Genomic DNA, 16,133 nt, shown 5'->3' with positions numbered 1-16,133 from the left:
GTCAGTAGCCTACTACTTAAGCCAAGAAACAATAATGAGAAGTAGCACTGATGCAAATATTGTGTATTGGACAGTGTTGGCCATTTGCTCATATCATGTTTTAATACCTGTCAAGGAAGACAAAAATACTATGTAGGTTACTAAGTTGCCTTTGATAGCATGTCAATTGTCACCCTTTCGTGTAAGCTACAATCATGATATAAACTAAAAAAAAAAAAACTTTGGAAGTAGTGATTTGCAATTCAACAGCTACTTCACCAGATGTTTAATACATTTTTACTTTATCAGCTTTGTTAGGGGTTTATTCTTGAATAAATCATTTGCTTTTGTTGATATTTAAGTGATGAAACTGCAGAGTTGATTGGTGGTACAAAATTTGAAAATTGCTAGTAGAAGGTTGCTCATAGCTTGAAACTGCAGGTTTTTGTCTGATTCTCTTTAGGAGCTAATGTCAGAATAAAATAAACATAAATGTGGTGAAGAGAGTCAGACGGAAACCTGCAGCTTCGAGTTATGTGCAGCCATTACTCACAATGGTGAAACTGCATTTATTGTCCAGAAAAAGTGACTTGTGAATCTTTATTTGACTTATTTTTGTGAAGTTATTGAGGCTCTGAACCTCTGTACAGATCTCATGATTGGAGTTGACAGTTATAAGTTTCTACTTGGTGATACTGTTCATGAATTATTCTGTAGATAGTTTTTATAATTAGGCTATTATTTCCTATATAATAGTCGAAAGCATGACAAGGCAAGAAAGAAAAAATATCAACATAGTTATATGCTTACATTACTGTTTTAAAATTACTGTAATATTCATAAAGTCATGTATAAAATGTTTTATCCAAAGTGAACAAACAAACTCCTGGCACTGCATAATATAACAACAAAATAACTTTAATTCTACAAATTTAAAGCAAAGTTTATAATATAAGTAAATCGTTTTAAGGGTATCGGTATTTTGTCAATTAATTTGATGTTTAGATTGAGTCCTAATGCAAGTAAACAAAGCAGTTTTACTAGAGTTAACTAAGGAGTTGCAAACTGTACCATGTTTTGTTTTGCTTGAAGAATCATATGCATTGCTGTTGAAAACGTAGTGTTTGAACAGGCTTATACAGTACAACAGAGCATAAAAATACAGTTTGCTACATACCATGTTATTTGAAACTTTTGCACAAACAAATTTTGAAGCAACTTGCTAAAAGACTGTAGTAAAGCTAATGGAGTGAGTTTCACATGGGAGTTATTGGTAGGTGATTACACCTTGTAGAATGTAGATACTGCAGGTATTGCATGAACCAGTCTGAGGCCTTCTACCAGCACATGATCAGAAGTGATAATAAGAATTGTTATGAAAACAAAAAGTATTTTTTCTCTAAAATAACTAAACAAATATGGCTTTACAGATTCATGCATTTATCAAAATTTAAAACTCATTAAGTGATGTGATGTTGGTTGGAAATAGACTAAACTTGTTTGAAGTAAATTAGTTCTTTTCCAGACGAAGCATTTTGCTTATTCATCAGCAAAGGCCAATAGAAATTGATTTTTTTGTTATTGTTTTATAACCACAATACTATTTTATTACAGTTGGCCAATGTTTGTTGAAAAACATTGTTAAAAAATCGAAATTAGGTGACTGTGCAAATCAATCATATATATAACATTGAAGAACCAAAAGAAAAGTGCTCTGCAAAAATGAATACGAAGTTGCCAAAGATTCTGAACCAATGCTTTTAAAGCTTGCTTGTTTGTGTTATTTGTAGTTTGCCTATCTTGCATTACACAAATCACGTTCAAAGTTCCTCCATTTCCATCTTTTCCTTAAACTTTCAACATGGCTGTGAAGATGTTTGAAGGAGCCCCGTTTGGAACACAAACAGCAAGGTAGTTACAAGATATCTATAAATTGATGTGCTTACCATATTTCATTTTTCTGTTTTCATGTAGACTTTTGTCCCACCAATCAAAATGAATAAAGAAAACTTTTGACGGCATGCTGCAACAGTATTGGTTTTATGCAATCTAAACAGATAAGCTGCTTTTTGCTAGTTTAACACAAGTTTAAACTAGTAAAGGCCTGTCATAAATAATTTTTGAAGTTCTATGAAATTTCAAGTACATGTATTTTATAGCAACACAGTGGTTTCGGTTTGCTAAAGCTACAGGAACACACTTCAATTTTTTTCTTTTTTTGGAAAACACTAAATACGTTTTGTTTAATCAAACTTTCAAAACACTGCGCAGGTTTGATGTTACTGGCATTCATCCTCAAAGCAAAGCTCCTGGATCATTCACACAGATACCTTATTGTAAGAAATCAACAAGTGACCTACAGAAGAAGTAAGTTTTGTTCACACAGATCTGTCTTGATTTTTCTTTCATGTAGCATCAAGTATAAATAGGCTTATTGATTTCTGCCAATAACAAGATCTCATTTGAGACTAATCTTAGAAGCGGGGCTCTGCGTAACCCATTTCTAGTAGCTGTGTGGGAAATTCGTCAGACATTTAACGGATTATTATTTCTATTGTCCATTTTTGTATCATACGATAGCACTCCTTCAAGTAGAAAGTTTGAATGGCTAAGGCACCCATCGCTCCTCGTTGGCATCAATATTTTCTCAGGGCATGGCCAGCCACCTAGCATGAAGTGTTTTGGTTAAAGGAGATTACACTCAACAGATAAACTGCCCAAAATACCTACTTCTTTTTTGAGAGTCCTTCAATCGTGAGTTCCTCTGTACATCTCCCCGGCACAATGTATTTGGTGGACCCTTAAAAGTTGTTAAGGACAGTCACAAAAAACACGCAATGTAAGAAAAAACCAGTTATTCAAAATTCAAGCTTTAAAAAACGTAGGTGACAGCACAAAGTATAACCTACTGTGTTTTGTAAACTTATTTAGCAAAACCAGATATTTCCAACATCGTGCCTGAGTCTACGTAGCTATAAACCAATTACTTCTTACAGATATTATGCAGGACACTCAGTCAACGGCCAAAAAACAAACAATTTGTTAGGCAAAGCAAAATAGCAACTGTAAAAACAAGCTACAGGGATAATTATGCGTGCCTGGATTCCTAAACAAGCAAACACTTAGACACAATTTGTTTTGTCTTTCTCTTCAAGTTACTTTACTTTTCAGCTTTAAAATCTTTCATGATTTTATTTCTCCACTATTATATTATACCTAACAATATCGCACTTGCAATAACGTGATAGACATTCTACTGGTGCAAACTAAGCTGAACTATCACAAGATGTATAAGGTGATGATCTGCTTTTATTCCGATGTTTCGTCAATCAGACACGACTGACTTCTTTAGGGGGCTAGATCAGGTAGAGACTACCTGTCTAGCATGGCAAATCGCAGGACCATGTTACTGTAAATTAACTGAACATGTAAAACGAAACTCAACTTCCCAACAAAATTATCGTGCGCCAATTTTGAAACTAGAAAAGAGGACTTTAAGTGTTAAGTTATCAATCAACAAGAAACTTACTTAATGGCAGACCAGGAAGAGAGTGAACAGTATGAGTTATGAAGAATCAAATTGTATACGAACCACTGCATAGCTTTCAATCAGCATGAAACCAATTTCAATACATCAAACGAGCACTTGCAATAGTTTTTTATAAATAGTAGGAAAAGAAATGCGATCATTACGATTCATTACATGAAGCTTTTGATTAATAAACCAACTTTCAGAAAACATTCGTTTTTAGTACACATACATCGCACTTTTCTTGTAAAATTAAACAGTTATGTTGTCAAAAGTTAAAGAATGTATGAAAAATGCTTGTTAAAGAATATTTGTACTCGCATTTTAGAAATGCAAAATACATCGATGAACTGAGGAGATGTGCAGGATAACTTAGCCTACTCAGGTTTATTGCTTAAATAAGACATGAGATTACTGAAAATATTTCCACGTTTTTTTTTCTTATAGACTTTCTCCTGGAGCATATAGCGTCGATGTTGGTGGATTCAATGAGAAAGCAGTACAGGAGAAAGCACAAGGTCCCGGATGGAAACGATCTTATGAAACATCAAGAATGGCAAAAATACCCCATTTGCTTTACAGGTATATTACTTTACACCTTCAGCAGGATCTACACTATAGGGCTCTATTCCTGCATACGGCTGATGGTTGTACAAAGTTAGTCAAGATGTAACCATTAAAATCTTGTCTTTTAAATTTCAAAATAATTCTCTCTATATACAGTTACTAGAAATGGTTGAACTATTGTGGTTGTTTTATGGTTTGACTTTTTTACGACTTCACAGGTGTATAATTTTATATAAGACTACCTTCTTGTTTGCCATTAATGTAGGTCTACTTAAATTATCTATTTGTAAAGTAGTACACAATTATATAATCAAGATGTAAACTGTACTTTTATTTCATGACTTGTAAATTTATTATAGAGAAGAGTGGGTTAAAAAGAAAGAAATTAAAAGAAAACTAGGACCAGGAAAGTACAATGCTGAGAAATTCGATTTCATACATGCTCTGAACAGTAAACCACGCAGTACGAGAGGAATCTGCTCCACGAGAGAACAACGCTTTCGTGGTCGCTTTGTTGTGAGTATGAAATAGAAAAGTTATTTTCTCACAGAGTTCATTCTTAGTTGCGTTGAAGGAGAAACTAAACTCAAGTGATAACTTTGCATCATAACTACCCTGTTTGGGTTCAGTCTACGATAGATTGCTTGTCGACGACTTTCAGTTGATTAAGCTGTTTAAAGATAATGAAAACTATAGGCCAGAGGTCGGCAACCTTTAGCATTAAAAGAGCCAATGTTCCCAAGTTTCTTCAAATTAAGACATATTCGGAGCCATAACATGTAACTGTCGAGTTGGCCACTAAAACCAAAGGTAATTATAGCCCACACTTCATGTAGAATTTCTTTCAATTTTTGCTTTGTATGATACATGCAAATATTCTAGAATTTCAACAAACAAAGCCTGACTATTAAACACAACACTTTTTAGTAGGCTACCTACGGGCACAGTATTGGGTAAAAACATACATTTTCAAATAATCATTTATTTCACCCAGCTAATGCGATATTTGCTCCTGAATTTCACTGCACAGCACATCTACATTAGCTTGATAAAGATGACACTTTGAGTTTCATTTGAGACTGCAAGCTCTCATCTGTTAGGCGTGAGCGTTGTTCATTTTTTAAGTAGCCTAATTCATGAACGAAAAACTTTGTTCGCATAAACATGTTGATCCAAATATCGACAGAACTCCAAATGCATATTTTTTCATGTTCATGTAAGAGTCAGGTATGGCATTCCACGTATCGAACACGAGCTTGTCTGGTTTTTGAAGCTTTTCAAGGTCACTCCATTTGTGGTTGTGACGAAGCGTGGCCTTCTGGCGAGCAAGATCTTCAAGGTCAGCTCTCAAGCTTCGGAACTTAGATACCCACACATCCTTGTCAGCTATGTCGGCCAGTTCAAGTTCAAAACTAGATTGACTTACAGCTGTGAATGCAGTCATATTCAGCAGTAATGGATCGATTTCCAGAGGGGTAATAGGGAAGGATAACGTGTCTTTTTCCTTCCTAAAATCACAGAATCGTTGTTGAAACACAGTTTGCATATCGATGATAGTTTGCTGAAAGTAAGCAAAATTTAACTGGTTGTGTGCTTCTTTGAACTCTTTTAGAAAGGGAAAGTGAAGTAGTGTACCTCTTTGTAAATCTCTGGCAAACACTGTCATCTTGCGCTCAAAACCCAAAACCTCCTCCAGCATCTGCAGGGTTGTGCTACCTTTTCCTTGCAAGGTTTTGCTCAACGTGTTGAGGTGCAATGTCAAAAAAAAAACGTACTAAACGGATTTGTAGGCCTAAGTCATAATTTTCAACAAAACTAGTTTAAACTATAGCCTAGAGCAGTTATTAATTTACAACAGAATTTTTTTGTATTGCCCAAGCTCGCAGTGTTTAAAGTCACGGGAGCCAGAGCAGAGGGCTGAAAGAGCCGCATGTGGCTCCGGAGCCGCAGGTTGCCGACCTCTGCTATAGGCTATCAAGTAAGTTCAATATGATTTGATTGCGACCGTGGCCTTCTAAAATAGATGGCCTAGACACCGTGCACAAGCCTTCAGAATTGCAGAATGACTTGCGAGATTGTGCTGAAATCAAGTGTAGCAAGAACTGGTAGCGATCTAAACGTGTTTCGCCCTTGAGGTTGGGCGCATCAGTATTTATAGCGAGTGCCCTGCTTTGTGCTGACCACCATGTACATGGTTTCTTCTACATAATTTAAGTTCGTTCGTGGACTCGTGTCAGTAATTTGTTTAAGTTACTACTTTATTTTGCCACCGTTGCGAGAGTAATCTGATTAAATTACAAATTTAGTAAAATTGACAGGCGAAAGCAACAAGACACGTGACAATCAACGAGCCAGCTACTCCCATTGTGGCGTATCATCAAGTGTCCAGCCAGAATATAATCTCGTGCTCTCGAGCGGTGTCGAATCGACTTCCTATCACCCGTTATGCAGATCCTCCCATCACTCGATGTGGAAGCAAAAAAATGTCCCTTGAAAGCTATTTCTGTTCACAAGAGATTTCGTAATGCAAAATTTTTGTCACAGGACAGCCCAGGCCCGGGTACGTATGGCAAGGGTGGGGTTCCATCTGCTGGCTTGGAAGAGAGAGCATCAAAGTCAGCCACTGCGATCGGATTGCTGGACTCAGGTGCAATGTCATGTTTTTCCACTTTCATCTTTCCAACAGTTCTGATGAGAATTACCATTATTTGATCATCTATCCAATCTGATAATGAAGTACCTTATTTTGCGAACTAGTGTATTTGTATGCATCAACCGTAGTCCGCCAATTAAAATCTCCGGTTGCTGATCCACCAATAAATATAATTAATCTTCACGCAAACTGGTTTTCGATTGTCTAATCAGGTGACTAGTTTAATCGGTTACTTACAGGAACTGCTGTTGGTGTGTCCAAACCTAATGATAAGATTCAAAGATCAATGTTTCAATGTGATAAATTGCCAGAACAAAGTTTTTATAATGTCATAAATAAACCTGTCAATGAAAAAGATATGCTAAATTTGTATTACACAATTTTTGAATTTTTTATACTGTACTTTCATTTCACGTTTAAGTTTTCAATTATCTTTTGATTGAAATACGTAGACTAACGTTAAGTCACCAAAAACTCGCCCGCTTAAATTAGATCAACAGATAAAAATTGTCTACACCAGCTTGAATTAAAGTGTCACTCTTTACAGACTGGCATTGATCTCTTTCAGGGTCATCTCATCAAAGGTCCTTGCCCGTTGTTGGGTGTGAGTTGGCGCCGGGGCGATACGAAAAAGAAAGCTTTACAGAAAGGATTCTGAACAAAGTTGTTAGTAAGCGTGGTCCGTACGATCTTTTCACCGGAGAAAGAAGCAAAGCCGACAAAACTGGACATTATGCAATCCTGGTGAGGCATACAATTGTTGTGCATACTACTTTAGTTTAAAGCGAAGGAAATTTCATGACTGCTGCTCTATACAGCTGCCCTGTCATCATGCGAACTAATATCCACTGTTCTAGTAGGCCGTGGTACCAGTCATGCTATGCCAGCAATGATTGAAGGTGCCATGACGGGCAGCACAAGAGTTCTCAACTTCTCTTCTGACTTCTTTGTTTGTATTTTTAAAACAATTCAAACACACTCTGTTCACAAAACAACGAAACTAGTTTTGTGTTGGCTTCTTTTTCATCCGAAACCTATTCAATTACAACGATTCGATTATCTTCATGAAATATTTAAACTTTCAAATAGTATCATGTTGTGATTGAAGGATCATTTTACAATTGACAGAATGTACCATAACTTTGTTAACATGTTACTGTAGTTTATAAGAATGTTAATATTATTGGCACGGGACACCACTCATCTGTAGATAGAATGCAGGTCTAGAACAATGGATCAAGTTTCTGATGTAGCGTTTGTTATTTTTACATTGGTGAAACATCGCATGATGTTGATAACATGAAAACGATACTTTTTATCATTTTTAAAATCGTTTGTCTTAACGTCCTTGAACGTTGCTTGATTTGTATTGAAGAATTTATATGTCAATGAACAATTGCTACAGGAAGGTTTAATGTTTATTTAGAATATTTGGTCTTTTGAGTGGAAATAAACTTTGAAAAGTGTCCACTATTTGTCTCATTTCAGATCACTTGTTCCTCGATAAAATCTTTAACTCCGTCAACAAGGCATAACATAATGTCTCAATGTTGTTTCAGGCTGCAAGCGAGCTTGGACCTGGCGAATACAAATCAGGTTCCTTCTTGGATCAATGGGAAGGCGAACATAAGATAAAGCACGGCCAATTCGGAAAGGTGGTTTTTGTACCTAGACAACAAAATCTATCATTTTTACATTAATTTAACGTTGCAGACGTTGAATAATGGAAAAATGGAGCGTTCTGATATAGATATCTCAGCTAAAATTTCAGACCTTTTTATACATTCATTCAACGTTTGCAGCCGTTGAAGCAACCCGTCGAACAATCTTGAACGATGGGTTAAGGTGGTGATGCAAATTGTTGGGAAATCTTTTGTTTTAAAGTTTTATTAGCATAAAAATAGTTTGAATGCTTTGTCGGAATTGAATCTGCCGAATTGTAGGTTTTCAAGTCTTCAGTCCTTGTTCATGTTTTTGATGTGCATTGTCTATCTCAAAGCTTTTCAATTTTTTTTTTATCGTCCACCCTTCAGAATTAACAGAATTAACTCAGAATTAACTCAGAATTAACATTGTTATTTCATGCATTTTTTAAAAAATGTGATGTATAACCGACTTTTTTGGCACTTTGGCCTTTGTAACCTTTGGCCTTTTTCAGGATTAAAATATATTGGATGATATCAAATCATGCAACTAAACACAGGCACGGTGGGTTATAGGCGAATTCTTCGTAAACAATTCTTCGTAAAGCAATTCTTCGTAAGCAATTCTTCGTAAAACAATTGTTCGTAAACAGTTGTTGGTGAAATGAAATCCGTAAAAGAATTTTTCGTAAAGCATTTCTTCGTATACATCAAATCTCCATTGCATGCACGAATAAATGCTTTGGGAAGAATTGTTTTACAAAGAATTAACTTTACGAAGAATTGTTTTACGAAAAATTGCTTACGAAGAACTGTTTACGAAGAAAACGTCGGACACCGGCACGGTGCATGTTTGCAAGCATTGCTAGCTCACCAACAATTGTTTTGGGAAACTCCTTTACTCCCATTTTTTTCATGTACGCTTGAGGTTGAAATGGTGCGTCCTAGGGGGTGCACCCTTGTGAAGGGCGCTGATTTAACTTATGATATTAAACGTTGATCCTTTCATCTGTACGTCTATTCAACGCTATAGCTCTTGAGTTGTTGATTTGTTGTTAATTCCGAAACGACGTTGCTTCTAGCCGAAATTATACTGTAGAATAACGAGTGATATTATGGACGCCATCTTCTTCTTCTTTTGTTTGAGACTAGATCAAATCAAATTTCAGGGCAGGTGGTGGAGAGCCAGGTGAGTGTAGCTTCGTCCAGCGTTGCTATACCATGCGTTCCATTTGGTGCCTTGTAGATGGGGCATTCGAGAACGACATGGTCAGCAGTTTGTTCCTCCGCGCCGCATTCGCAGGCCGATGAGGGAGCCAGACCCCACTTGTGCATGTTGGAATGGAAGCGACCGACTCCGGTTCGGATTCTGTTGAGCTTGACCCAAGTCGGCCGAGGCAGGTCCATACCAGGGGGGCGCGCCACCGGGTGGGGTATAAAACCATGTAGTTTGGTGTCGGTGGCGCACCACGCTGCATTCCAAGTGTCTTCCATGAAGTGTGCTGCGCTGATGGCATGATCGCTGAATGGATGTAGTAATTCAACAGCAGCTGGCACAAAGGGGTGTCTTGACTTTAGTTGCCGGGAGATTCCTGAGGTGGGATGTTGAGTTTTGCATGAAGCAAGTGGTTAGGATCCCCCGCCCGGCGAGCCAGGTGTATGATGGCTTCCTTTAGGCGGAGCTCAGCAGGTTGGATGCCTGCAAGGATTGGTAAATACTCTGTTGGAGTTGGGCGCAGGCATCCAGTCACAGTTCGCAATGCGTCGTTGATTGGGCTGTCGATGAGGCGGGTGTGGGCACTGCGGCACCAGGCAGGGGCGCAGTATTCAGCAGTGGAGTGAACCAAAGCCAGGGTTGCAGTGCGCAAGGTGTCAGCACCTGCACCCCAAGTTGTGCCTGCCAAACGTCTCAGCAGGGCGACGCGAGATGTCAGCTTTTTGCGTAGTGACTGTAAATGGTGACGGTATGTGAGTGACCTGTCAAGTGTAACCCCAAGGTATGTTGGTTCTGGGCAGGGCGGCAGAATTTTGCCGTTAACGGTCACTTTCAGGTCACGTTTTGCCTCCCTGTTGTTGAGATGGAAGGCTGCCGTCACAGTTTTACTTTCGCTGAGCTTCAGTTTCCATTGGTGAAGGTATCCAGATATGGTCGTCATGTCTTGGCTCAACGTCGTTTGTAATGATTGCCAGTCTTTCGCAGAGTGCAAGATGGCCAAGTCATCAGCATATGCATATTTGTCAGATGTTGTTGATGGTAGGTCGTGCGTATAGACGTTGAAGAGGAGGGGAGCCAAGACTGATCCCTGTGGGACACCGTTTTTGAGTCGCCGCAGTCTACTTGGTTTTCCGCTTCTGGTGGTAAGGATAAAACTCCTGTTGTGGATGAGTTCCATGATCATTTTGACCATGTGCCCGTCAGGGAGTAGGCAGAGTAGCTTGTAGACTAGGCCACGGTGCCAAAACAGTGTCATAGGCTGCTGTTAAGTCGATAAAAACAGCCCCCGCTTTCTTTTTTGCCGAGAAACTCTCCTCAATATCCTGAGTTAGTAGTGTGACTTGGTCTACAGATGACCTCCCTTGTCGGAAACCAGCTTGTTCTTTGGGAAGCATCATCATCATCATCCGTTCAGTCGTTTACGACTCTCGGTCACTCTATACGTTATCTTTCTCCACATCTCTCGATCCCACGCAGCCTCCTTCAATTCATGCACTCCCATGCCACTGTCATTTACAATCGTGTCAAGCCATCTTGTTTTCGGGCGCCACCTTCCTCTTCCTCCGCTCACCAAACCAAGCATGATGTCTTTTTCCATTGATTTGCTTCTCATTATGTGGCCAAAATATGAAAGTTTCTGCCTGACGATTCTAGCTTCTAGGGATATGTCCGGTTTAATTTGTTCAAGAATTTTCTCATTTGTTATTTTGGCTGTCCAAGGAACACGCAGTAACCTCCTCCACGGGTGTAGACCAGTCTCTCAAGGATCTTGAAAGGGATGCAGAGCAAGGAAATGGGGCGATAGCTCTTTGCATCGTCTAGAGTGGTTTGTTTGGCTTAGGGATCGCGACGACCAGAGATCTTCTCCATACTTTAGGAATCTTGAGGCGGCGCAGGCAGGACGACAGGAAATCGCATAACCAGGACTTTAGAGCATAACCAGTGTGCATGATAAGCTCTGGACATATCTTATCTGGACCAGGGGCCTTACCAGCAGGTTTTAGGTGCTTGAGGGCAGCATTGAGTTCGCTCCGTGAGAAGGAGCTAGAAATGCTCTCCTGGTCGGGTGTATTGATCTTCCAAAGCTTTGTCACTTCCTTGGTAACAAACCGGTCGGAGGTACGATCACACGGCTTATATGTCCCATTTTTTATTACCTGCGATGCGATCGTATTAGCAGGAATGGGACATTGTCGGGGTGATTGTCTTGATCGTCCCATAAGGTTATTGAGTGTGCTCCACTCAGTACGGCTTGAGTGCGAGAGATCGATAGATTGGATGGTCTCTGTCCAGCGTTCTTTTCTTTTCGCATCGAGTCTTTCCAGAAGAGCCTTGGCGGCTGAGAGTGTTGTTTGGCCATCTGAAGAGCTAACAAAAGATTGGTAGAGGCGCTCGCACTCTGCATCCCAGCACGGAGTGTAGTTACTTCTACGACCGCGAGGGATGGCTTGTTTGGCACATGTTTAGATGGTGTTGCAAAAGTCCTGGTAGGCCTCGTCCACTTTGTGACAGTTAGGTGGAGGTAACTCATTTGTGAACTTGTTGGTAAGGAGGCTAAAGCGATTCCAGTCGGCTTTACGGAAGTTCCACCGCTTGACTGGTTCACTCGGAATCGGTGTCTTGAGCGGTATTGCGGTAATGAGAGAAGGTCGGTGCTGGGACCGAGGGAACCTCTGTAGCACACGTTTGTCCGGAAGCTGATTGTCGTTGCCAGTGCTAGCAAAGGCCATGTCTGGGTTTGTTCCAGCGCCCCATCGCCCGGATGTGAAGCTGGCTTCGTCTTTGGGGTTGTACAGTGGGGCATAGTTGTTATTTGATGCCCAGTTAGCCAGACATGCACCAGAAGGACTGGTGATGCGGTATCCCCAGTCGACGTGCTGGCAATTAAAATCGCTAGCATAGAGGCAGGGGTGGGGGTACACTGGGATGGCCGTCGGAGTGAATGGCGAGGGAGGTGGCTTGTAGATGTTTACGATTTTGTAGCCGTTGACGTCCACACTTAGCCATTCAATCTCTGAGTCTGAAGGGGATTGTTCAACCAGTCTCCAGTTCAGCTTCTCGTGGACAAATGTGGCTAATCCGTGTGTCCTGCTTAGGATTGACCCAGCTAGTGAGTAATTTGGGATCACTAGCCTGTCTGCGCTGTGGCAGTGGGTCTCCTGGAGGATGATGATAAGGGCCTTTTGTTGTTGAGCTACTCTTTGTACGACATCGATTTTAGCAGTCGTAAGGCCTTCAACGTTAAGATGTTGGGACTTCTGGCTTCTTTCTTCGTTCTCTGGGGCCGAGGGTTTATCCTTTTACCACCCCAGAGACGCCGTGATGTGTCTCTGTTTGTTGTCATTAGCCTGTTTTGTGCAGTTACCAGGACTCACCGCGAGGAGGTTGACAACATGAGTCCCATGATTATTATTCGTATTGTAAATGTCAGTAGCTTATTTTAAATGAATGAGAAACTTCTAAAACTTTGAGGTAAATGAGGCTGTTAAAATGTTTGTGGTAAATGAAGATTCCATTCTCTTGTATTGAACTACTCTTTTGATTCATACAAGCAAATTTTTGTTCACACGAGTCAGTTAAGCTAAAGCAAAAAACACTAATAAAATCAAAACGATAAGATAATGGTGCGAAAGAGTTATAATGTTACACTCCTGTTATATTAAAGAACATTGATAGATATTTTCAACAGTTAAAAGCTAATTGAAACGTGGTAAATTGATCGTACTATTTTATGATACATTTTCTCATACCACTTTTCATTTTGCTTTTAGTTGTTGAAAATATCCACCAATTCTTCAAAATAGCAGGAGTGCAACAGTTTCCTTCGCGCCTTCATCGTTCTGACTCTGATGACTATTTGTGTTGTTTGCTTTCAGCTTACCTGAAGATGATTATAGTAGATTGGAATCGTTTGTTATTTCATGTTATTTCATATTAAACGAGTCGTTTGTACCAAGCATTGCTGTGTCTTTTGGGTTTGACACCTGTAAAGCGTGTATTAATTTCATTATACATTATTTATTATTATCAAAGTTATATTTTGTGTATTTCAATATTATTGTATTTATTTAATTTTGTTGTTTACAGGTTCAACAATACCTCGACCGTCCTACGGATAGGTTATACTGCACCTCACTGGCTCATTGCCCCAGGGACCCGTCTCAACCAGCGCCCAATAGTTACTCCCTTACACAACATTCACTCCCAAAACGAAGCCTTCCCCCTTTCCTCTCATCAGCAGATCGCTTCGACAGGCGATCGAACAAGTTCTTTACTGGGAACGTGGTAAGTTGATCCTTCGCCCGCTGCACTGACACCCAATCAAACTATCCTTATGGTTCATATTCGCCTACATTTTTAGCATTAAATTGAGGGAAACCTTTGTTTTCATATTCTTCGTCGTGTGTCACACGTCCGTAGCCCAGAGCATCACGCAAGCTCTTGCTCTATTGTTGAACTCGGCCAAATCTTGTGCAGGGCATTTCGCTTTTAGAACAGGGCATTCGAGTAGATGGTACATCGTTTGCTTTCATCTTTCATATTGAAATCGTATCTTTGGAAACCTTAATTTTTACAGTTTTGCGCACTTGTATTGGGTTTGAATCACAAACTCAATTATTAAGATAGACGGTTGAAATTTTCCGAAAAGAATGTAGCCTACATGCATTGTTCTTGTTTGTAAACCGTTTCATCTATTTGTTTCCTCCGTTTCATCGAGCGGCCCTCGGAACATAGGATCAGCTGTGTAATTCCTTATTGATATGTTGTATTGTTGACTACACTTTCTGCATTCCCGTCTTACATTTTAACAAAAATTCTCTACTTATCCAGAATCCAGTTGGGGCGGGGAGGTATGAGGTACGTAAGTGGCAGGAAGCTCAGCATCGGTATGGCAGCGCCCACGTCTTCAACTCGGCGCAACACCGCTTTGTTTCTGCTGAGCGAGATTTTCTATTGAAGTAAGTGCTTGAAAAGTCTATGCATTCGATTTTGCGAATGATTTTTGCAGGCCAGCAGTAAATTGTTCTTCAGTTCATGTCCAGTCTTGTGAAACTAAAGACCACTTTACTTGGAAAGCATTAGCCAACTTGAAATTGCGGCCATGTTAACTCAACAAGAAATCATTGTATGGTACAATAATCCCTTCATTTAATTCAGTTTGTTTTCATTTCTGACCACCTCAACGAAAAACAACATACTGTACTGTAAATGCCTAACATAGCAGAGATCTAGAAAAAGTTAGAAGCGACAAAGCACGAACGTAATGACGTGCTTGAGACCGACACTTGATAAATAGATTGAAGTTGGGCAGATTTTTACAGATCACTTTACCTTTTAGTAGTCCCGATAGCTCACTTGGGCGTCTTTCTGCACTAAGAAACCTCAAGATCAAGCGGCGCTGGTTCGGCTCTCGGCGTGTGCGCTTGAGCAACGCATTCCAAGGACTGTTCTCCATTCAGTGAAATCTTATGGTGGAAAAATCTACAGACAACAATACTTTGACAACTGGAAATTTCACTTTGCCAATCTCCGTGACCGTCCTGTGTCATTGATTTAAACTTAAAGCCACTTCATCCTATCAGAGGCTTTGTCAGTGCAAGGACAAAGATTCAAGACCAACCAAACAAACCAGCAGCGAAACAAAGCAGAAAAACGAACCACAAGTTCAATAATTATGATACTACTTTTTAGAGAGAGAATACAACCCACAGGCACACGAATATCCAATCAAGCATTGATGAACTCATCAGATGAACTCGTTAAGCCTTCATCCGTTTAAGAAATACTGCCCACCCCTAGCAAGCCATCGCTGACTTTGATGTCGCCGATAGCTTAGAGTTGCCATACGCACTTTTTACGTTGATTCTCGATCTCAAAAGCATTGAATCAACGCAAAACTAGAAAAGGTTTTAGATAGGTGATGAGATTAGCACGACTGCACTATTAATTTATCATCGTAGTTTTCATTTTCTTGTCTCACCAAGCCATGGGCTGCTTGCTTTCTCTGCACAGAGGTAAGCACGTTTTGATTCAAATCGATGAAATGTTCTTTTCACGTGAAATTTATAGCCTTCCTATGGTAAGATTGAACGTTTATGAATAAATGCAAAGCATGCGAGATGTGTTATCTTGATTGCAAGAGATTCTGATTAGGCAAGGACTGTTAACTGTTGAGAGAATAATTTAGGGCTTGTGCCAACAAGAAGCCCGCACTCCAAAACAAGACACTATCAAAAAAAGATGAGACTCCAAAAATATGTGCGGTTTTCTTGTCTCTTTTGAAGATTTCAGGGCCCTAAAATAATCCCTAGTCCTGGTCCAAAAGTATTGTAAACTCCGGAGCCCCGGTCAACGCCACCAGACAAGGCTTAAACCGACAAATAACCTATCACCTTACTCTAGTCTGTTCAACTCGAACCCTACTTTTGAAAATATATTGAGTTTCGCTTTTAGCAGTATGATCGTTGCTTACTTTACAATGTAGATACTAACGACCTGATTTAGCCTGATGTTGCGCGTTCGCTGTGGTAGTAGCGGTTTATCACT

At 39.8% G+C, this 16,133-nt stretch overlaps 1 protein-coding gene across 1 annotated transcript; it reads left to right on the top strand.

Moving 5' to 3' along the window:
- The first annotated feature begins 1,597 nt into the window (after nt 1–1,597).
- Nucleotides 1,598–15,705, top strand: LOC145782156 (ciliary microtubule-associated protein 2-like). The gene is made up of 10 exons (XM_082593913.1): nt 1,598–1,890; nt 2,251–2,346; nt 3,956–4,090; nt 4,435–4,591; nt 6,620–6,722; nt 7,297–7,472; nt 8,288–8,383; nt 13,674–13,871; nt 14,418–14,545; nt 15,279–15,705. Exons 1-10 carry the CDS (start codon nt 1,841–1,843, stop codon nt 15,364–15,366), a joined length of 1,227 nt encoding a protein of 408 aa, XP_082450039.1. The 5' UTR covers nt 1,598–1,840; the 3' UTR covers nt 15,367–15,705.
- Nucleotides 15,706–16,133: the final 428 nt, after the last annotated feature.

This window comes from Aplidium turbinatum, chromosome 13 (assembly GCF_918807975.1).
Source record: "Aplidium turbinatum chromosome 13, kaAplTurb1.1, whole genome shotgun sequence".
NCBI lineage: Eukaryota > Metazoa > Chordata > Ascidiacea > Aplousobranchia > Polyclinidae > Aplidium > Aplidium turbinatum.
Note: the sequence above shows the minus strand (reverse complement) of the source record. Positions and strands in the feature narration are given on the sequence as shown.

Excerpts from the sequence above, each read along its gene's own strand:
- LOC145782156 (XM_082593913.1), top strand. The coding sequence starts at position 1,841 with ATGGCTGTGAAGATGTTTGAAGGAGCCCCGTTTGGAACACAAACAGCA. Across the intron at positions 1,891-2,250 it reads TTTGGAACACAAACAGCAAG|GTTTGATGTTACTGGCATTC; the intron begins GTAGTTACAAGA and ends AACACTGCGCAG. Across the intron at positions 2,347-3,955 it reads ACAAGTGACCTACAGAAGAA|ACTTTCTCCTGGAGCATATA; the intron begins GTAAGTTTTGTT and ends TTTTTCTTATAG.